The sequence below is a fragment of the Phaethon lepturus genome, unplaced genomic scaffold (genome assembly GCF_000687285.1).
Source record: "Phaethon lepturus isolate BGI_N335 unplaced genomic scaffold, ASM68728v1 scaffold9037, whole genome shotgun sequence".
NCBI classification, from domain to species: Eukaryota; Metazoa; Chordata; class Aves; order Phaethontiformes; family Phaethontidae; genus Phaethon; species Phaethon lepturus.
Genome location: NW_010552512.1, coordinates 1 through 21,692, shown reverse-complemented (window position 1 = coordinate 21,692; position 21,692 = coordinate 1). Strand labels below are relative to the sequence as shown.

Sequence of the window (21,692 nt, the reverse complement as noted above, 5' to 3'; positions counted from 1 at the left end):
GGTTCAGCAAAGCAAAGGGTGTTTGCTTTTCATCGGAGACCAAAAAGTTTCTTGAGGCAGCGATAAGCTGTCAGGCTTCTGGATGGCAAAGTTGACACTGCACTTCTTGATGCAAAGAATCAAGTCTGTGGGGTGGGGCAGCCCCCGGTACCAGTACAGGCTGGGGGAGGAAGGGATCCAGAGCAGCACTGCCCAGAAGGACTTGGCAGTGCTGATGGGTGAAAAGCTGGACATGAGCTGGCAATGTGTGATCACAGCCCAGAAGGCCAACCATGTCCTGGGCTGCATCCAAAGCAGTGTGCCCAGCAGGTTGAGGGAGGGGATTCTGCCCCTCTGCTCTGCTCTGGGGAGACCCTCCCCTTGCAGTGCTGCGTCCAGCTCTGGAGCCCTCAGCACAGGAAAGACATGGACCTGTTGGAGCAGGGCCAGAGGAGGCCACAGAAATGATCAGAGGGATGGAACACCTCTCCTGTGAGGACAGGCTGAGAGAGTTGGGGTTGTTCACCCTGGAGAAGAGCAGGCTCTGGGGAGACCTTATTGCAGCCTGCCAATACGAAAGGGGGCTTATAAGAAAGATGGAGACAGACTTTTTAGCAGGGCCTATAGCGATAGCACAAGGGGTAATGGTTTTAAACTAAAAGAGAGTAGATTTAGACTAGATATAAGGAAGAAATTTTTCACAATGAGGGTGGTGAAACCCTGGCACAGGTTGCCCAGAGAGGTGGTAGATGGCTTCTTCATACGAGGCCACATTCCAGGTCAGGTTGGACGGGGCTCTGAGCAATGTGGTCTAGTTGAAGATGTCCCTGCTCACTGCAGGGGGATTGGACGAGATGACCTTTAAAGGTCATCTAGTGTTTGTAATACAAGTTTCTCATATTTTTATTGCAGATTTGTTGGAAGAATTATCATCTACAGAAGCAACCAAGAGCCCGTAGCCAGGTTGGTCTTGCAGCTGCCTCGCTGACCTTCCTCAGAGATGTTGGGCATCTACATCTAAGTTCAAGGATCTGAACTTGTGCTGCTATCGTTAGGGAAAAGTTGTTTTTCTTTAACCATTCCAAATATTTCATTCATAAGGGAGGCCTGTAGTTAACCTCTCCACTTATGCTCTTCTGCCATCCTGTGATTTGTTTGACCCCCTCTTGGGGAAACAATGCAGGACCACCTGGTAACATCTTATTTTGCTGATGGGGAGCAAATTTACCAGGCAATTGCAAAATACTGTTTTTTTTGAGGGAAAGCAGAAACTTAAGCATCAATCAGAGTGTTTTGGGGAAAAAATAAGCCAATAATGTTTATAAGTCATCAAAACTTATAGTCACTGGTGTGGTGCTGTCCATGTTTCGTGCTGTGGTGGATATGCCCAGACCCTAGAAGCAGCAGAGGGTCATGGGGTGGGGGTTTTGAAGAGAAATAAAAACACAAATGGGAGCAAAATAAGTCATCAGCTTTGGTGCCATTGATCGACTGTGCTGGAATGGACAGGTTTTCGATGCTTTTAAAATCAGGATTTTATATAAGTACTGTAACACATTAGATCTGAACATTTTTTGCTTATCTCTCAAAAGCCTCGCTGATAATCCCCCATTAAATTTGGAACTTTGAGCACCAAGAATGGTCTGTGTAAGATGAAATGGAAATATAAGTATATAAAGAGAAAAACAAACTCAGGCAATGCCCATTTTAACATACAAATCAAATAATCAGATCTAAAGACCATCTGTTTAGCTTTATAATCTATCTCTGGGTCTAAATTATAAAGCAGTTTGAATGTTGAGTGACGTAATGTTATAACTTCTTTTATATTTAGGTCTTTGGGTCCTGAAAACCTGTTGCTGAAAGGTGCTACCCTCAAAAATACCAAGAAGATTTATGGTGAACCATTATTAATAATAATTTATTATTTTATTTATTTAAATAGTTCTGATAAATAATGACAGAAGTAGATGTTCATCACTAAGTCTGGAGAGGGAGATACTTCTCTACAGCCTGTCAGCCTGAGCTCTACAGTTATGTTTGGTACGCAAAGTGATTGCGAAGTTGACAGGGTAAAATCAGGCGATACTGGTTATATCTGCAGGCCTGCCAAGCTGTGCCAGTTGTGTTAATACACCTGAGGAAGCTTTTCTTTTTGCCTGAGATATGAAGAGCAGGGAGTTGTTTCCCAGTCCTTTGTTGAAAACGTGTGCTAGGATCACGGTCCCAGGCACTAGCGATTGAGGGTGACGGCTGTTTCAGGAGACTGATGTTTTTTCTGACTGTGCGTGGTCCATAGGCTCCTGCTCAGTGCTCTGGGATATATGCAGTTGCATTACTTAGCAGCCTCGGAGGTTTCTGTAGCTGAACAGTCCTTGGGTAATGCCTCTCTCTTCAACTGGGATTCGAGTTTCATGTAAATACCGATGCCCCTTTATAGCTAAGTGCAAGCTGGGTCCCTCCTGGGCTGCGAGTCGCTTATGAGCCCTGCTTTTATACCCTGTAGGAGTTGCAGTCTATACTGGAATGGAAACGAAAATGGCTTTGAACTACCAAGGGAAATCTCAGAAACGGTCTGCTGTAGAAAAGTGAGTATTTATAGTCAGCAAAAAATCATTAGAAGCTGTTGGGTTTTTTGTTTGTTTGTTTTTCTTCAATGGATGGCTCGTACAGAAAGGATCTCCTAACCTGCTGCCTTTTGTTTCAGATGCTCTCTGATTGCATAGAAAATCTGTATATTTGCTTAAACATATCTTTCAAGAAGCTGCATCATTTAGCTTTTTTATTTAAAGATAAAATTAAGAAATGTTATAATGTATGAACTGACCCTGAATATCAGCACTGTCAAAAGCACTTATTCTGTAATGCCCTTCTTGAAAGTAACGAAGTCTTGTTCTTGCTTATTTGCATTATTTTCTACATAAAAATAGCTGCAAGAATTTAAAAAAGAAACCTATTTTTCAGATCTATCAACGCTTTCTTGATAGTGTATTTGTGCATCCTATTGAGCAAGGCTACTGTGTGCACGACTCTGAAATATGTCTGGCAGAGTAATCCATTTAATGATGAGCCTTGGTACAACGAAAAGACTAAAAAAGAGAGAGAGACGTTCAAGGTAAGTCGATTTGTATTTTGGCATCTCCTCCAGCTTTATTTGTTCTGACAGTTTTATTTAATCTGATAACGTCTGCTGCCAGCCCTGTGAGTCCTGTTTGCTTGCTGGAAGTGCTGTCATTTCCTTCGGGCTCTGCTCTCCTGCTGTTTGCATTTCTTTCCTGCCTCTCCTGTGCCTATGCACGGCGATGCTTGCATGGAGTGGGGCAAAGCATAAATAAATATTATATATTATAGAAATGCAGCAGCTGATTTGTACTGGATCCTTATCTGAATTTGAGCTATCTCTCAGCTTCAAGTAGATAAATTGAGGCCACGTCAACTGGCTTCTTAAACTTGCCGAGATGCAGGCAGTCAAGCCTGAAGGAGTGAGTGTGAGTGTGTAGAAATCGGTTATTTGAGGGATTATTGAGTAGGATTTATAGGGATGTCACTGCATCATTTGTACACTCGCCACAGCTTGACTGGTGTCAAGCCACTTGCTCCTTCTTTCTATTTCCTTGAGATGGGAATGATCCTGTAGCACTATATTTTTAAGAGGAATATACTTGAATAAAACATCATTTTGGTCACTATGAGGCAGTGAGTTACACTCCTGTGTTATACCCTCATAGATCTGCAGAAGACAATGAGATTTTCTGCATCGAAGGAAAATGGAATTTGGCCCTGTATCTGAGCTGTATTTTCAGGTTGTTTTTCTTTATTTAGAAGAAAAGCTTAGAAGAAGCGTAGAAGAAAGCTACATACACCTTAGAAGAAAAGCTGTCTAAAACCCCAGAGGTGTTGCTGTAAACTGCCCCCGAGTTACGCCTGACAAGCACAGACTGCATCTTCTCCTCTTTCTGTTGCAGGTCTTACGGATGTTCACAGATTTCTTGTCATTTATGGTCCTCTTCAATTTTATTATCCCGGTCTCCATGTATGTTACAGTAGAGATGCAGAAGTTCTTGGGTTCCTTCTTCATCTCTTGGGACAAGGAGATGTATGACGAAGAAATAAAAGAGGGGGCATTGGTGAACACCTCAGACCTGAATGAAGAGCTCGGGCAGGTCAGAACGTGCTCTGTTTGCATCTGCTTGGATGAAAATGTCCTCCCTGATAGGAGCCCTTGTTGCGGCAGTCACTCGTGGTCCCCTCAGGGCAGAGCTTCAGCCTGTTTGGTGGCACTTTCCATTTAGTGTGATTCTACTCACTCTACAAAATGGATAAGGTTATAAATAGTGCATGAAAGAGCAGGAATTGGGTCATGGCAATTGTTTCCATGTTGGGGAATATCAGGCGCAGTGCTCTGCATGTCAGGGTAGTTTGCTTTCACTGCTTCAATTAAAAATCCTCTGTCTCTTCGAGGATTAATGAAAATGTCTGCCCAGTCATCGCTCTGGGTGTGCAGTGCACATGCAGCCTTGCTGCTGCTGGCTTTGGGGCAATTAGATCTCTCAGGCTTCCCTTTCGTATCTACGTCAGGAGAGGCTGAGCGTAGGGTATGAGTAGTGCCTCCTGCTTTTTGTTTTGCTATTAAAAAAAAAAAAAGGCAATTTGGAGTAGCAATTATCTAATTTAAATACAGCACCAAGATGAAGATCCCCCAAAGGAGGCAGCAGAGCTGCAGCAGCAGCTGTATAAGCACTGGAAGCTATAGCAAAGGACCCAGTAAAGCGGATGAGGGGAAAACGAAGAGCCTGGAAACAGATTTTAAGTCTTCAGGAGCTGCCTCCTGCCACCTGTGCAAAACCACTGAAAAACAAAGGAGCCGCTCTGAGGAGTGAAGTAGTAAAACTACACAGTGGTGTAACTCCCGTGGGGCACCTGCATCTTTTTGGGGGGCCGGGTTATTGAGGATAACATGCACTAAAATGCCCCAGCTTCTCTGGTTTTGGGGGGCTCCTTCCCTGTCGTGTGGGGCTGAGGGTGGAGCAAGGCATCCTGACTGCTTGTTCTAGGTGGAGTATGTCTTCACGGACAAAACCGGAACCCTGACGGAGAACAGCATGGAGTTCATCGAGTGCTGCATAGATGGGCACACGTACAAAGACTGCATTTCGGAGGTGGATGGCTTCTCTCAGACTGATGGACCTCTAAAATATTATGGCAAAGCAGAAAAGGTAGGAACTTTGCATGTTGATGACCGTTAGGGTTTTGTGGTCAGCACCTGGCTGCGTAAACACAGCAGAAGCTGGGGGGGGTGTTTTTTTCTTTTAAAGTATGCATACAGAAAAAATCACGATCAAGCACTGGGGGTGGGCTTGGTGCATGGCGTCAAGCTGGTAACGAGCCCTCCCTTGCTCCTGCCTAGAGCCGCGAGGAGCTGTTCCTGCGAGCCCTCTGCCTCTGCCACACCGTTCAGATCAAGGAAGCAGACCAGGTGGATGGGCTGATGGGACATCCAGAACGCAAATACAGCTATATCTCCTCTTCCCCAGATGAAATTGCTTTGGTGAAAGGCGCAGAAAAGTAAGAATATGAAGATGGTGGGGTTTTTCCTTCCCTCTCACCTGGTGGGAGGGAGGGGAGGGTTATCTGAAGGCAGTAGACTGCTTTCCCCAGTCAAGACTGCATCTCTTTCTCTGGGAAGCACGTTGTGATACCAGTGCTGGGCCTGACCCGCAGCCCTGTGAAGCCACGCGAGCCTGTGGGTTTAAATGAGCTCTCTGTAAAAGGGATGCTTTGGAAAGGGTCTCCCTGAGCAGGTTTTCGGGAGGCCATGGTTTGCGTTCACTGCTGAGAGCAGCCCCAAGGTGCCGCAGTGCCCAGCTGGGGCAGAGGCTCCTTTGCTGGAGCCCCATGGCCATGCGTTTTAATACCCAAGAAATGGAGACCAGTTACTGTGTGCATATTGCAGCCGAATTGCTTCCTTGGTGCACAGTGGCAAAATAATAGGATGGGTTACTTTTATCAAACCCATGTTTGAACCTTGCTGAAGATGCCGAAGGCCAGGTTGGATGGAGCTTGGAGCAACCTGATCTAGTGGAAGATATCCCTGCCTATGGCAGGGCAGCTAGAACTAGGTGATCTTTAAGATCCCTTCCAATCTGAACCATTCTATGATTCTATGCTATTTGCCAGCCCCTAGGTTTCAGACAGAGGCTGTTGCAGCTGTATATACTTGCTTGTGGCTTGTAAATCTGCCAGAGACCCAGGGGACCGCATCCAGAGCCTCTTGGCATCGGTGTGCTGTGGTGCCCAGCTCTCCAGGTCATGGGGGCACTGCCAGAACATCATAACAGGCTCTGTGTGGAGCAAGCAAACATCTAGCCAAGCTTTTTAGCTCAGGCTTGCTAACTTCTTTGCTCTCTGCAGTACAGAAGGTGAAACGAGAACGTCGTTAATGTATAATATGTGCCAATGGGTGTTTTCAATGTTCTGTCCTTTTGTTTATTGACAGGTATGGTTTCACTTTTCTAGGACTTGAAAACGATTTCATGAAAATACAAAACCAAAAGAATGAAACTGAAATGTAAGTGCTGCAGGGGCCACCAAGGAACGGGGCTGCTAGTGCTGCACTGGCTCCCACCTGGCTTAATCGAGTTTGGTCAATGTGGCCAACCTGGCAAGGTCCAAGCTGTTCCGTGAGGGCTGTCAGACAGTGCTGACCTGCGCAAAAACTCCTGTCCTTTTTACAAAGCGCGGCACAGAAAGGTGCAGGCTGGAAGGCTTGCTTGCAGAAACCTGCTGTCAGTTTTGGTGATGACTAAATTCAGGTCTCTTAAGTGCCTGCGGTCCCTTGCATGTATCCTTCATCCATGCCCGGCTGCACAGGTGGCTCCCGGGATTCACGGGGTGGTTTCTGACCTTATGGACAGTGGCTGAGCCTCACAGCAGCATACTCCAAGTTTAAACTGTGTGATATGGCTCACTTCCCTGTAACGTTTTTCCCCTCCCGAGCTGAAAATAATTAGATTTTACTCTGTGCTCACAGCTCGGGTGACATCTGAGTATCACTGACCTAATCCCAGCACTCCCCAAGAACGTGCCTTCACAAGCAAGTTTCACTTCTTACTCCTCATATGGTGAAACTTCTCATTTCAATGCCAGGGCCGATGTCGCTGCCTGTGGCGCGTGGGGCCCCGCTGCCTGCTGAGCCGCTGCCTGGCCTGGGGGCTCGCTGCGCTGGTGGGCAGCGAGTGGATGGAGCCCAGCCGCAGGCTAGAACCCAAAGCTTCGCTGCCTGGTGGGAGGTCTCGTGTGTGCAGCTGCACCCTCAGCCCCATGCTCAAAGCAGCACTGGTGTTTTGGTTTTTTTACTCCATTTTTCCTGTGCATTACTTGCAAAAAGTACATTGCCCAGTGGGCACTGCCACTTATAGGGTGTATGGATTTCTGCAGCTCGTTTTTAGTGATTTTCTGTCTTAAATAGTTATTTTTCTTTTACTGAGTCTAAGCTCTATTCTTTCATTTTTTTAAGGTACCAACTCCTCCATGTGTTGAACTTTGATCCTGTCCGTCGCCGTATGAGTGTCATTGTGAGAACCACCACAGGTACAGTTAAAACACATTTCTGGACTCCTATACAGTGTGCACAAATAAAAAACATGTCCTCTTTATTCCTGTACTGAGCGTGCATAATGCCACGCGCTGTAACCCAGAGAGGCTAAAGCTGTTAGGCTTTCTAAGCTGGTCTAATTAAATTTTGTACTGGGTCTGGCTGGGATAGAGTTAATTTTCTCCATATCGGTTGTTGGGGGCCAGCAGCAGATAAGGGGAGTGGACAGGGATGGAGACAGTGACCCATGGAGACCTCCCTGCTTGCCTTGTTCTAGCCTGGAGGTGCAAGTATGGGGTCGGGAGGGAGATGTGAGACCTTCACCTGAGTGGGATGGATTTTCATGAGGATAGCAGACACAAATTCAGAGGTCACCATCCTTTTCAAATATCAGTCCCATACGGTATCGGATGCTGATTTTACCCTGCCTGAAAAGGTTGCCTGCTTCTAAATAGGAAAAAATAAACTGCTTTGTCCAGCCTGTTGCAGAAAACTGGCTCAGAGGCAGGTAGGGACACCCCATATCCCAGCCCGAGATCAAACAAGGCTTTGCACAGGTGAGTGCAAGGCCACTGTTGGTAGACAGCTGGGCTTCTAGCAGTTTCTTGTCTAGTCCTGCCAGATTTCCTCCCTCTGCATCATTTGCTGGCTATTGAATCTGCTAAGTCTTTCTATGGCTTGTGAACGCTATAAACTATTTCTTGTCTGCTTTTAGGAAAGTTACTTCTCTTCTGTAAGGGAGCAGACTCCTCTATTTTTCCAAGGGTGCAGCAAGAAGAAATCCAACAAACGAAAGTCCATGTGGACCGCAACGCTGTGGTGAGCACGCGGCTGGAATTTGGCTGGCTCCTGGGGTTAGGAAAGCCTTATTCCAAAAATAGGGATGTGACCTTGCTTTGGAGGGAAGTGTTGAAAATCCGAGTGTCAGCTCACATTGTTGTGAAGCCAGGCTTCTTTCCTTTCCTTTTCTGTTTTTTTTGGCTTCCAACGTTTATTTGACTTTTGATATACTTATATGGTCTCCATCACAGTTGTGTCAGAGCATCTCCCAAGTAAGTTAAAAATAGAAATAACAATAGCAGACTGTTTGCTCCGGTGGAAGAAGTGCCTGCTCCCAGTTGTGGGGACACCGATCCCCGTTGTCCCTGCTGGATGCTCTCAGCTCTGGTCCTTCTCTTAGTTTCTCTCTGCTGTATTACATGCACATAATAAGTGTTACCACAGTTACTCTGATGAGAAGCAGTTACTCTATAAACAGAGAAAAATTGGTCTTTTGACTCAAGCCAACAAATTGTCGTTGCCATCAGGGTCAGTACTGACAGAAAGCAGTGATGGTGAAGAGCACTAGCCATAAAGAGAGGAGCTGTAGAAAACCCGGTTTTAGGGCACTTGTCCTACAAGGATGGCTACCGAACGCTTTGCGTGGCATTCAAAGAACTAACTCAAAAGGAGTATGACAAAATTGACAAACAGCTTAATGAAGCTAAGATGGCTCTGCAGGACAGGGAGGAAAAGATGGCGAAGGTGTTTGAAGACACAGAAGCAGACATGCACTTGATTGGGGCTACTGCTGTAGAAGACAGGTAAAGAGGTGACCACCACCACCACTGACACTGGTACCTGCAGTTTCTCCCTGACGTTGCACCGTGGTGGAACTGAGCAGCCAGGGAGATGCTGGGAGTGTCCAGGGCAGTTACTTATTCGGTGTACAGCCCATTACATGGTGCCCTAGTTGCTAAAATTGGCTGATGTAGTAGGAATTAGGATTTATTAATGAAACTATGGAAGTACTTGGGTTTCTAGAAAATGAATTACGTATGCAGCATTAATTTGCACATCAAAACAAAATCAGTTATAGTAACTGTATGTGTAAATCTAACTCCTATTCTTGACTCTTAGGTCTCACAATATAATGCAGTAATTTTCTTTTTGGCTGCAAATAAAAATATGGGATTGCTGACTTCTAATCCTTATTCCTGTGGCAGTGGTCTCTCCAGCACAGGGAAAATCAATTAACTTCTCTCTAGCTGGTATTTCCTACCTGCAAAATAAGGGTTATATGGATTAAGTGTGGACCAACCTGAGAAGTGACGTTTTGCTTCTCCTTGCAGGCTGCAGGAGCAGTCGGCAGAGACGATCGAAGCTCTGCACACAGCTGGCATGAAGGTTTGGGTGCTGACGGGAGACAAGATGGAAACTGCCAAATCCACCTGCTATGCCTGCAGGCTTTTCCAGACCAGCACCGAGCTGCTGGAGCTGACGGCAAAAATGGTGGGGGAGAGCGAACGAAAGGAGGATCGGCTCCATGAGCTGCTGATGGAGTACCATAAAAAGTTGATTCAGGACGTTCCCAAAAACCGAAGAGGCCTGAAGAGGTAAGTGAGTAAGAGGACCCAGCGCACGTGCATTCAGGATGCAGATGGGAAGTTTATGGAGAAATAAGACCATGTTGAGGCACGGGGAACTCGCTGCCTGCACACACTGCAGCTGGCTCCTTCGTTTTGCTCAGTATCATCTCCAGTATTAGTTGGCTTTGTGCTTAATTGCACAGTCCCCTAGTGAAGGGCGCGTGTTAAATTGAGGCTTTTTATGATTGCTAAGCCCCCTGAAAGGGATGAGAAGAAGATTAATGCAAAAGCAGTTTCTTTTCCACTAAAATGATACAAGTGGCTAGATTAACTTCTTAAAATCTGGGGGTTTTTTCCAACCTGTTCTTCGTGTTGCAGAAGCTGGACATTGAGTCAAGAATACGGCTTGATTATAGATGGCTCAACGCTGTCGCTGATACTCAACCCTTCTCAGGACTCCAGTTCTAGCAATTACAAAAACATATTTCTACAAATCTGCTTGAAGTGTACTGCAGTCCTCTGCTGCCGGATGGCTCCTTTGCAGAAAGCACAGGTATTTACTCTACTTTTAACTGGCTGAAGCACACCGTTAGGTGATGTGATGCACTTTTAATCCATTGGCTGGAACTTGACCTGATCATCTTAATCAGCTAGGACTTCTCCAGGCTATGTGTAAGCCTTGTCTGAGCTTTAAAATGTGATGGAAACACACCAGCCTTTCCAATCTGAATGTAAAAACTTTATTTAATATGCTCACAGGAAGCCACAAGCCCAAGCCAATTAGAAATAAACAAAACCCCTGTTTGTTCTTTTTTCCTTTCCAAATTTGTCAAGTGGAGTCTGTGACTTCCTCACGCTAGCTGATGGTATCCAAGTCTGAGAAGTGGTGTGTTTCTGCCCTGTGGGAGGGTTTCTCGGGAGGTTTCCTGCCCCGTGAATGCCTGAGTGGTCCCATCTTTGGGAGAGCGGGGTCTGGCAGAAGGGAAGGGTGGGATGCTGCCGCCTGGGATTTGTTTTTAAATACTGTCCTTCAGCCCTGTGTAGCTGGATCTTGGCTTTTGCTCTGGTTGGTGACTGTGAAGGAAGTGATGAGGGGGTTTATTAATCTGAGTTCTCCAGGTGTTATTTTGCTGCTGTAGAAGCCTGGTTGCGTGTCCTGTGGGCTCTTGCAGTGGGATCTCTGGAGGCTGTTTAGCTGAATTTTTGGTTTCTGCTGCTATCCTTTTTTTAAAATCTTTTAGATTGTGCGAATGGTGAAGAACACAAAAGGGAGCCCGATAACACTCTCCATAGGAGATGGTGCAAATGATGTTAGTATGATTTTGGAAGCACATGTTGGAATAGGTAAGACCCATCTGACACCTAAGACCTGTCTGCTGTTGCTGGGGTTCACTGTTGAGGTGCAGTCAGCATTTCTGATTGCACATGGCTAAACTGATCCCACTGAAAAATGCGGAAAGCCTGCTGTGGCTTTCTTTGGAGCCAGGCTTTGACTCCAGATAAATGCTTGGGATCATCATACACTGTTCACCTTTTGATAGTATCACTCTCTTTATCAGTGATAAGCTGCAGATCATGTTCAAAAACTCTTATGGCCGAATTCAAGGTGGTAAAGGTTGCTTGCTGGTCAGAAAAAAAAGGCACAAGTAGTGAACTGATGGGTGATTACCGGCAGTTGTTGCAAAGGCAGTGCAATGAAAATATCAGACTTTATTAGGGCTGTCTGGTCATAGCTGCTAGTGACTCAGCACTGGGGACCCGCACGTGTTTCCTGAGGGCTCAGTGATGTTGTATGTGCCCTGTCCATACAACTGACATCAGGCTGGAAACTATCCTCCTTTCTGCAGATTGGTGTTGGGAAATACTGGAGGTTTTTAATACCGCTAAAGAAGGGTTGATGGAAGAGAAAGAGCCGCCTCCTTATTTGGGGCTGTTGAAAATGCCACGGTGCCCTCTAATGAATGGGGTCCCAATGCAGTTCGTTTGGATGTGGTTTTTGAGTGAACAAAACTGTCTTTCTTGAGCTCAGCTCTGTGGGGTTGTCCCGGGGGGGCTGAGTATCTGCAATGAAATAACTAGGCTGTGTGAGATGTGTGCAAGCCCGTGGGGAAACCAATTCCTTATCTCTTATCAGGTTTGTTTAGATACTTCTCACCACATTCTCTCACACAGGGCCTCAGGCAGCAACCTAAATATAGCTTAAAAACTCCAGAGGCAGGTCTGAGTGTTGTGGAGCCAAAACCACGCTGAGTGTTGCAGCACGTTAGCTTTTTGCTCTCCTGGGGCACTGAAGAGGGAAATATGGCCTTTGTCATGCCTTAAGACACTGAGTGATGTGACCAAACCTAGTGGGTAGCATCAGTCCAGATTCCAGTCCTTTAGGGATTAACCCCTTACCATGCTTCTGTCTCCAGGTATAAAAGGCAAAGAAGGACGACAGGCTTCCAGAAACAGCGACTATGCTGTGCCAAAGTTTAAACATTTAAGAAAATTGCTACTAGCACATGGGCATTTATATTACGTGAGAATAGCACACCTTGTACAGTATTTCTTCTATAAGGTAAGGATGTTTGTGCAGCTTATTTCTTTGTTTATATTATGGGTTTCTTTTACAATAGGAAAAAAAAACAGTAAAGGGGAAAAAAAAATGTATAGATTATTCTGTAGCTCTGTTTTCCTTCCCTAGAACAGGCTGTGCCTCTGCCTGTCAATTGAAAGCAGTGCTTACAGGGGAGTGTGAGCATGACTTTGCTCCAGTGTCTTCTGCAGATACTAATTGCTTGTTGGATTAGTTTTGTGCTTGGTAGAAAACAGTGCCCTAACTTGTCCAATATTACAATATCAGACATTGGCGTCTGATAACAGGAAAAAATATTTGGATTTAGATTGAGAAGTCAAGCGCTTCCCTGCTAACTGTTTGTCCTTTGTTTCCCTAGAACCTTTGCTTCATTTTGCCGCAGTTTTTATACCAGTTCTTCTGTGGATTCTCACAGCAGGTAACCACCAGTAACGTGTCTATATAGCCAGGATAAAAAGCAAGAAGCACAGTGTGGCTTCCTAGCAGAGACTTGGCTTTTGGCGTCCTGTCCCTTCCTCATCTTGCTTTAGAGGACAGTAGGAGCCAACCTCATTGCTTAGCACCGTATCTGGAGTGTTTTTGAGACCCATAACTGAAAAGAAAGAAATCTGGGTTTTCTTCTGTTCCCATCCACCACCCATAAACACAGATGGAGACCTTCCTAAAATAACAAGAGAGGTTTAGCTGGTTTGTCAGCACCTGATTTGACTACTTCTACCTCTCTTAAGAGAAAAAGTTTTCAAACCTGATCTTTTCTTCTCTGCTGCATTTCTCTGCATTAAAGGTGTCTCTCAAAGGGAAGAACAGTTTGTTCTTTTATGACAGCCTTTAAAAAAAGACACATGATGAGTGTCATCAGAGACTTGCGTAGTCCAAGTGAGCGTCAGAAGGACAGAACCGAGTGGTGGGTGGGCTCACGTGCTTGGAGACAAGAGCTTTGGCTTTTCTGTCAACTTATGGGCTTTTGTGTCTATTTGCACCCAAAAGTAACGGTAAAGAAGAGTAAATGATAGGAGATAATTCTCTGCTTGCCTCAGCAGAACCACTTGCTTTTAAAAAAAAAAAAAGAAAAAAAAAAAGAACCATAGTTCCTCTGAAACAGTCTAGTCTTTGGAGAGTCACAGGAGACATCAAGTATATTAATAGAAACAGCAACACAAGAGCAGCTACAGAAAAGCTGTGAATAAGGGCTGTATAATCACATTTTTCTGGAGAATGAGCTGGCAATGAGACCAGCCAGTTACAAAGCTTCCCAGCGGTGGGAGTGGGGTCCTGGCCATGCAGTCGGCAGGTGCCTTGGCCCCGCTGGCATCACATGGAGCATGACCTCTACCAAATAAAACTGTCCTGTGTGGCTGTGACAAAGGGATGAATCTGTAGGGTATGTACAGAGGCAAGAGCTGGAAACTTTTAATCTCTTTGTGGGGAGACTTTTTAAAGTGGAATTTCTGTCTCATTTTACCCCTTCTTCCTCTTTTAAGCCCCTGTATGATGCTGCTTATCTTACCATGTACAACATCTGCTTCACATCACTACCTATCCTGGCGTACAGCCTCCTGGAGCAGCATATCAACATCGACAGGCTGACCTCAGACCCACAGCTGTATATGTAAGTAGCACTGGACGGGGTAAGCCTCTGCACAACTTGGTTATCCGTGGTTTAAGTTTTGTTGGTGCAGGAGCATAAGCAGATGTCTCTGTCCAGTGTCGGCGATGGGGTCACCATGAAGCGTGGTTTTTGGTTTTGTCCCTGCTGGCTCTGCTGATGCTGCCTTAGAGCTAAGCAATGTCCTTTTCACTGCCCATTTCTATTTATTTCTGCTCTCTAACGGTATCTGGTCTAGCAAATTGCACTGCTGTGTCTCTATAAAAAAAATAAACTGTAGGTGGAATTCTTCATCTGTAATAAAAATCGAGCTGCAAGTGTGGCCAGACCATTCATTCATGTTAGCTTTGAGCCAGGCAGCATGAGCCAAGCACATGATAGAGTGTGTAATGGATGGAGGGGAGATCTAGCTTTCAGGAGGAAAAAAGATCCATTCATTTTCAGAAAGATGAACGCTCCTGAAGCCCAGCTCAGGCAGGTAGTTTCTCAGCTTGCCTAAATGGATATCCTCCCTCAGGCTTCCCCTCCACAGGCCACATCCCCTTATCAGAGGCTGTTACCAGGGAACTCTGCTCCACGTGCTTGGAGTTTTCTGCCATGTTGCCCATGGAAAGCCCGGTTTAAGAGGAGACTGCCTTTCTTTGCTTTGCTGGTTTCTTTCTCTTCTCCTTTGGTTGCAACCAAGGAGGACTCCAACCTCCCACGGAAGCCGAGATGCTTCCCATCTTCCCCCCACCGCTGCCCACGCACATGTGCTTGGGTGCAGCCCTTCAGCAAGGACTAAGGAAGATGCTTTTTTTGAGAAGCCCCTGCTCGTGCATCACTGTTGCTAACTCCCTTGCCTGGCAGTAAGCTTGGTGCCGAGTTCTCCCCTGCGGAGAAGAGAGCAGGTTGGGGCTGCTCTGGCCAGTGCCCTGTGCAAGCCCTGTCACCGTCGTACGACGCTCCTCAGCCGTGGAGGAGCTGTGTGTGGCAAAGCCGTGCTCAAGCCAAGAGCGATGCCTCTGCAGGGACTGCAAAGGGAATTAGCAGGTACCTAAATATACTGCGTGAAAGTTGCTTTAGGTATAGAAAAACCAGCAAATGCAATAAGGGCTGTAGGACTAGGATGGAGGCTTGGGGGCTTTTGAAGTACTCAGATCCACGATTGATTAGACCTCTGTGTTCCTCCACTCGTGTGGCAAAATTCCACCACATGTATTTTTAAGTAAACTGGTAATTGAATATTGTGCATCATAGCCCAGTAACAGCAGGCCCCTGTGCCTTCGCCTGGTGGGCTGTCTGATCTCTGGGGTCTGTCCATTGAGGGGAAAACTCAGGCAGAGTAATGTAATTGTGCAGGCAGAGAGCTTTAGTTTGAATATTCATGACTGTGCGAGTGCTGCCGAATGCAGAACGACTGCTGTGCCTCTGCTGTATGAAGTGCTGAGTTGCTGCAGTGCAGATCTCTAGTCTGAGGCGCCGTAAAAAGCCTGTTTACGACGAGCGCTGCAGGACATAAATGTGAATGCAAAACACAGCTCGCACCGAGGATATTGGTTGTATTTTTCTCTCCTTGCACTAAAACCCACTTACAGTCTGGTTTATCCGTGCTCCTTGCTCGTACCCAAATTGCAGTAAGTTAGAGCATTGTCACTGCATCATCAAGCATAGGATCCAGTAGGGCTTTGTTTTTGAAACTGGTTATAGGAGCCCAGCACCACACCAGTCTGCGAGGTGCATCTTGCTGAAAATGGATGTATTGCTTCAATAGTTAGGAAGAAAAATTGGAAAAGGATGGGGATTTTTGGTTTTGCCATAAATATGCTTTTATCCCCCACCAATCTTCAAGTTTTAAAGTAATTCGAAAAGATAATGATGCAGGAAACTTTTTTTAACTCCCTCCTGCCCTGATGGCCACCCTCTACTCCCTGGGCTCTGCGTGCGGTCCGTACAGAGCTCTGCCCATGGCACATCCGTTTGCTGCCGCTGCCTCCGTGCCAGATCTCATGCTATATTCAGCCACGAGCCTCCTGTTACAACCCCCGTGTTAAAAACACCCACCCTACGATTCAGGAGGTTATTTTCAGCTTATGCAGAAAAATGTTCCTTCCAGGGACGGAACTTGCAGAGCTTTTCTCAGAGGGAATTTGTGCATTGAACAAAAAGAGGGAAACACACCACGAATTTGCTGCATCCATACGGCTCTTTAGCATTGCCCTGGTTTTAAAATTCAACAGTTCATGTCAGAGAGGCTCAGGACAGTGTTACAGCTGTTTGCTTTGGGCTGGCTTGGATTTTAGTCCAAGTTACCTAGGGGGGAAGGACAAAACAAATGAATATGCTGAATCTCCCAGGATTTCTCATGCCCAGCAGCCGCATGTGGCCAATGCTGTTTATGTCCCGTACGCTGGCAGGTATTTACTTGTTTTACCTCCTTGTCTCCTACAGCAAGGGCTGGCTCCAAAGCTGGCTGATCACCTGGCTGTGGGGGGGCTTTGCAGTGCACCCTAAATGTGACGGTGACGTTCTTGTTACTCCGTCTCTTGGCAGGAAGGTTTCGGATAATGCAATGCTGCAGTGGAGGCCGTTCCTGTACTGGACCTTTCTGGGCGCCTTTGAAGGACTTGTGTTTTTCTTTGGGGTTTATTTTCTTTTTCAAAATTCATCGTTGGAAGATAACGGAAAGGTAACACCACCAAAAAAAGAAAGAGAAAGACGAGTGTTTCTTTTGTGCACTGCCTCTTTTACACTCCTGGCAGGGAACATCTACACGCTTAATCTCTGCAGTGTGTCTCGAGTCTTGTCCGGCGGCGTAGCCTTGCTTATGGTGTGATTCTGCAGCAAATGCTTGAAACGAAACATTTTTCCAAATTACCATGGAAACAGGGTAGAGCTGGTTATACTCACTAGGTAAAATAACTAGTCTTACCCACAGCTTTATTCCAACTCGGTGAGCTTTGCACAGCACTCTTCTGCGTGGCCCAGGCGTTGGCCCAGGGCAGGAGCAGCGCCCGTCCTTCCCCGCGGTGTGCTGCCTGAAATCCGGCGCGCGCTCCGCCGCTTACAAGCAACTGAATTAGCCCACCTGAGAGGATGCTGCTCATCCACCCAGATGGGGCGCGGGGCTGCTTGCGCACCGCGCCCGCTCCGAGGCATGATTTCGGCCGCCCTCCTCCCTTTGTGGTGGGGGAAGGCTGGTGCTGGGGGTTTGCTACCGTTTCGGAGCCAGCGTCAGTTAGCACCGCTGTCAGAGCGAGCAGGCTGTTCTTCTTCTCCCTGCTGTCTGCTTGCTCGTGCCTCTCGTGTCAGGACAAGCGCTTGCGTTGCCACGTGAGCGAGGTGTGGGAGCTGCTCCGGGTGAACTTGCACAGAAAGGGGAGGTGGAAAAAAAAAAAAAAAAATTCTTTTCCTGTTTTCTTTTTTCTTCTTTTTGCTGGTTAACTGAGTACAGAGCAAAGAGTGTGGCTGCCACACGTGGTGGCCTGGGCTGTCTCAGGACCCTTTCCCCAAGGGAGTACACAGCATTTTACCGGGTCTTGGCTTGATGGAAAAAAGCTTTACACCATCGCTTGTGACCCTTGAAGATACCTTAAGCTTTTTTTAGCAGCTAACACTTGGAGAAAAGCTGATGAAATTTATGTATGTGTGTGCATACGTTGCATCGATACCAGCATTTATGGTCCCAGCTATAAGTAGTCAAGTCTCTATTGTAGATTCAGTGCCTTTCTGTATTTATGGCCGTTCTGGTTATATTTGAATAAAACATGAAGCACTGATACGTTCTGCAAATGCCTTGGGAGGTCAAGTCCGTGTGTCATTAAAATAAGATCTGTGGTTATGTCCTGTTTTGTAAACACTTATGCCTGTGAGAACTGCTACCAGCAATTGTTCATAATATCCATGTATGTTTGATTGACTCCTTTTTCGCTCCTATTGACTTTAATTTTTTTGCATTTTTTGAAAACTTTTACATTTCACTTTCTGTTTTAATGTATGCATTCAGATCTTGACAGCCTTTGGTAAGCATCCCTCCCATTCATTGCCATCGTTTGGATTTATATACAGTATCTGCTTTTCTTTGTCGTGCGTAGTCACTAGTATCTGCAAACCAAACCAGATGGAAAAATACCCACTGGTGCATTCTGCAAACGGGACTAAAGCGAGACGATGAGCAGACGTGTTGCGAGAAAGCAGAAACTGAGTAAATTACCAAGAAAACATGAAATGCAGGTGGTCCAATGACTTGTATCCTCGATCGATATTGCTGTTAGTAGGAGGTTGTACCTGTCACCATCCCAACTCTGGGTCACCCGTCTGTGTGGCACTGCATGGCACAGGGTAGCGTAGTGCCCGGCGCCTCTCCGAGCATCAATCCCCCGTAGCAGTCGCTCCGTCCCGTCCTTCCCCTCCGGTCCCTGCTTGCACCCCAGTCCTCATCGTTGTTTCTGTGCCTCTCCAAAGAGATGAACCGGGACGCCTGTGGCAATGTAATGTGTTTTTCAGGTTTTTGGGAATTGGACCTTTGGGACGATTGTATTCACCGTGCTGGTGTTCACCGTCACTTTGAAGGTTAGTCTCTTCCTTCTTTTTCCAGTCACTTATTTTTGCAGTCATTTTCCAATGCATGTGTATGCGCTGTAAAATCGTGCAGGAGATGTTTTGAAGGTGAAGTTTCTATGAATATGTTTCCCACCACGCTTAAAACCTCTTCTTCCATAGAGGCAGAATTTGCTTATTGACCGCTGACCTTTGTGCAGTCTGTGGTCTGTATTCCTGGGCTGTGCTGGTCTCTAAGCATTTATGTTTTGATTAAATTATTTTCCTGGTTTTTGCCCCCTTCTGAGGACTCCAGTTGGTTACGGTTGACTTTTTCCCACACTTTCACCCCTTGGCGTTCAGTTCCAGCAAGAGGAGAGGAACAATGGAGAGCTTGGGTTTGTCCACCTTGTTTCAGACACCGCTGAGCACCGGAGGGATCACAAAAGCACATCTGACAAATAGTAATAGCAAATCTGCTTTGTTTCATGGAGCTTTCCAGAACAAACAGTTTGCACAAGACCTTGCAAAAGGTCTTTTATGTTTGATTCCGAGCAGCAGGTTGTGGCATGAGGCAATTACAGTCCCCGTAACCTTTAGACTTCTCTTTCCTGTAGCATCAGAGGTTGCATCAAATTTATTCTATTAAAAGATGCCAGTTACAATTAGACACTTGCTGTTTCCCTGTTGACATTATGCCAATCTGTAGATATTGAAAACATTTTCCCTGGCGCACATACGCGGAGAGGTAGCCGTTTGGAGAATTTCAACCTTAATGTGAAAGCAGTCAGAAATTTCATATAAATACAATCAAGTACACTCTGCATCTAATGCCTGTTCTGGTTTTTTGTTTTTATTCACACAGCTAGCGTTAGATACCCGATTCTGGACGTGGATGAACCACTTTGTGATTTGGGGCTCCCTTGCCTTCTATGTGTTTTTCTCGTTCTTTTGGGGAGGAGTCATTTGGCAAGTACCTTTTCTTCTTTCTTAGGGAATGGCCAGCGCTGGCTTTGCGGGGGACATGGCTGCAGCATCCCCTCGGTGGGGCTATCCAGAGATTTAGGGACGGCAGAGTGTGTGCAACCATGCTCCTTTCTCTACTGAAGAGATAGCCTAAAAGCAGATAATGCCCTGGTTGTGTCCAGGTGCTTGGCTTTGGTGAGAGGTGGTTTGCTTTTCTGCCCGTGGGATCATTTCTGGTGATGAGACCCTCGTCGCCTTTGGGAGGTTCTGGGGTAAATATTTCAGGATCTGTTTGTGCATGTGGGTGGGAAAGAAAATAAAAATTGATGATGGAAAGAAACCCAGTGATACAGAAGGAAGGGAACAGATGAAGCAGATGCAGAGCAAGAGGACCCAGCACTCTGGGGCAGCTTAAGAGGGAGAAATAGGCAGGAGAAAGTGCAGATGCTGCTGCTGAAATCCTGGATCTGAGTAGGAGAAGAAATTCTCATTGATTTGAGTGCGACCAGGATTTTAGGCTTAATGTCTTGCAAAAGCCAGACAAGCAATAGTACATTACAAATATTAGTTTTCTATTTCCCGTGCTGGAGTAGATGTTCATGTTGACATTCACAGTAGACAGCATCTCCCATTTTACACCTTTGCTTTCCCATGGGCTAGGGTCATGGGATTCGCTAGACCCTTGACCCAGCAGCCTGCTAATAAAGATGTGGAACTGATTTAAGTATTTTAATTGGGGCTTTGTTTAACTCTTCAGCGTTCCTAAACAACAGATTCAGATGTGCAATCTAGGCAGACCTCTGTGCTGAAATGTGTGAGTTTTCTGCTGGTGTGTTTAACTCGCAGAGCTCAATATTTTTGAGTTGATGCTAAGCAACAGCTGCTTTGGGATCCTTGCCATCAGTTATTTATGAGGCATTTTTCACAAGCACCTGTCGATTCCCCTCCATCATCAAGGGAGGGAGGAAGAGGCAAATAACCTGCTGAGACTGAGAGTCCCTGGACTTCCACCATCAGAAGCAAACCAGAAGCTATAGGAAATTCTGAAGTTGAAATAAAATAATCTTGATTTTTGATAAGGTGAATAATTTATCTTTCAGTGATGGTAGCAAAATTCAAACCCCTCCCCACCCCAAAATGAAACAGACGTGGAAGATGCAAAATACATCATGTAAGGTGACAGGACAGTCCTCCAGAAGTAGCGTACTTGAAGGAAGGAGTTGCATTGGGAGAAAGATGGACAGTGCAGGCTCTGTCCATCTCCATCTGGAAGGGAGGGATTACTGCTAACAGTTTGATCTGAATCTGCCTTTGATTTGGAACTTCTTGAGAAATCCGTGTTAACCAGAATTTATTTGTATCCTTTCTTTTTCAGGCCTTTCTTGAAGCAGCAAAGAATGTATTTTGTATTTGCCCATATGCTGACTTCTGTTTCCACGTGGCTGGCAATAATTCTCCTGATCTTTATCAGCCTTTTCCCAGAAATTCTTCTAATAGTTTTAAAAAATATAAAAGAGAAAAATCATGAGGTAAGAAACAAGATGATGTATCACGCAGTGTTTTTAGGAAGACCTCTCTTACTCTTAATCACCAGATGAACCTGTAACAGTACCATGTACCACTCGTGTCTCAAGGAAGGCTTTCTAGAGTCTCGTCTTGCTCTTGCACATGCCAGAGATGTCAAGAAGCTCATCTAAAAATACTGCCTAGATCTGTAGTGAGGAGAGACTCAACCGTGCCTTTCCTTGGTCGCCTCCACTGGATGGAAACTTGCCGTCTCTTACAAGAGGGCAGTAACCCTTTTCCAACCTGAACTGACCATCAAACCCACCATACTGTGTCCTGAAAAAAAAGCTGCTACTTTTTATGTCAACCCGTGATGTTCCCCTTGGGTATGGCCCCAGCTGCCGGTGCAGGGGCAACGTTTGCCCACCCCCTTAATAACCGAGGGCTCGTAGCGGGGCGTCAGCCTGCGGTGTCTAGCTCTCCTCAAAAGCGGTCTGGTTTCTTAACAGCTTTCCTCCGCTGCCGAGGAGGAGGGCTCCTTTTAGAAGTGTAAACCGTCTCCTAAAAGTTGTCTTCGTCACTCCTGGTGAACGCCAG

At 46.0% G+C, this 21,692-nt stretch overlaps 1 protein-coding gene across 1 annotated transcript in view; it reads left to right on the top strand.

Annotated features, from left to right (window-relative positions):
• Window positions 1-21,118, top strand: part of ATP11C (ATPase, class VI, type 11C) — a gene marked incomplete at its 3' end in the record, with an annotated part of 42,776 nt that extends 21,658 nt beyond the window's left edge. Inside the window, exons 11-31 of the mRNA XM_010291238.1 lie at window positions 892-942; window positions 1,814-1,878; window positions 2,486-2,567; window positions 2,944-3,094; window positions 3,945-4,142; window positions 5,034-5,195; window positions 5,387-5,544; window positions 6,476-6,547; window positions 7,496-7,569; window positions 8,289-8,392; window positions 8,975-9,156; window positions 9,685-9,948; window positions 10,300-10,474; window positions 11,163-11,265; window positions 12,336-12,481; window positions 12,858-12,917; window positions 13,981-14,108; window positions 16,638-16,773; window positions 18,591-18,656; window positions 19,489-19,592; window positions 20,965-21,118. Coding sequence (XP_010289540.1) covers window positions 892-942; window positions 1,814-1,878; window positions 2,486-2,567; window positions 2,944-3,094; window positions 3,945-4,142; window positions 5,034-5,195; window positions 5,387-5,544; window positions 6,476-6,547; window positions 7,496-7,569; window positions 8,289-8,392; window positions 8,975-9,156; window positions 9,685-9,948; window positions 10,300-10,474; window positions 11,163-11,265; window positions 12,336-12,481; window positions 12,858-12,917; window positions 13,981-14,108; window positions 16,638-16,773; window positions 18,591-18,656; window positions 19,489-19,592; window positions 20,965-21,118 — 2,635 coding nt within the window. The remainder of the gene's footprint in view (window positions 1-891; window positions 943-1,813; window positions 1,879-2,485; window positions 2,568-2,943; window positions 3,095-3,944; window positions 4,143-5,033; window positions 5,196-5,386; window positions 5,545-6,475; window positions 6,548-7,495; window positions 7,570-8,288; window positions 8,393-8,974; window positions 9,157-9,684; window positions 9,949-10,299; window positions 10,475-11,162; window positions 11,266-12,335; window positions 12,482-12,857; window positions 12,918-13,980; window positions 14,109-16,637; window positions 16,774-18,590; window positions 18,657-19,488; window positions 19,593-20,964) is intronic.
• Window positions 21,119-21,692: the final 574 nt, after the last annotated feature.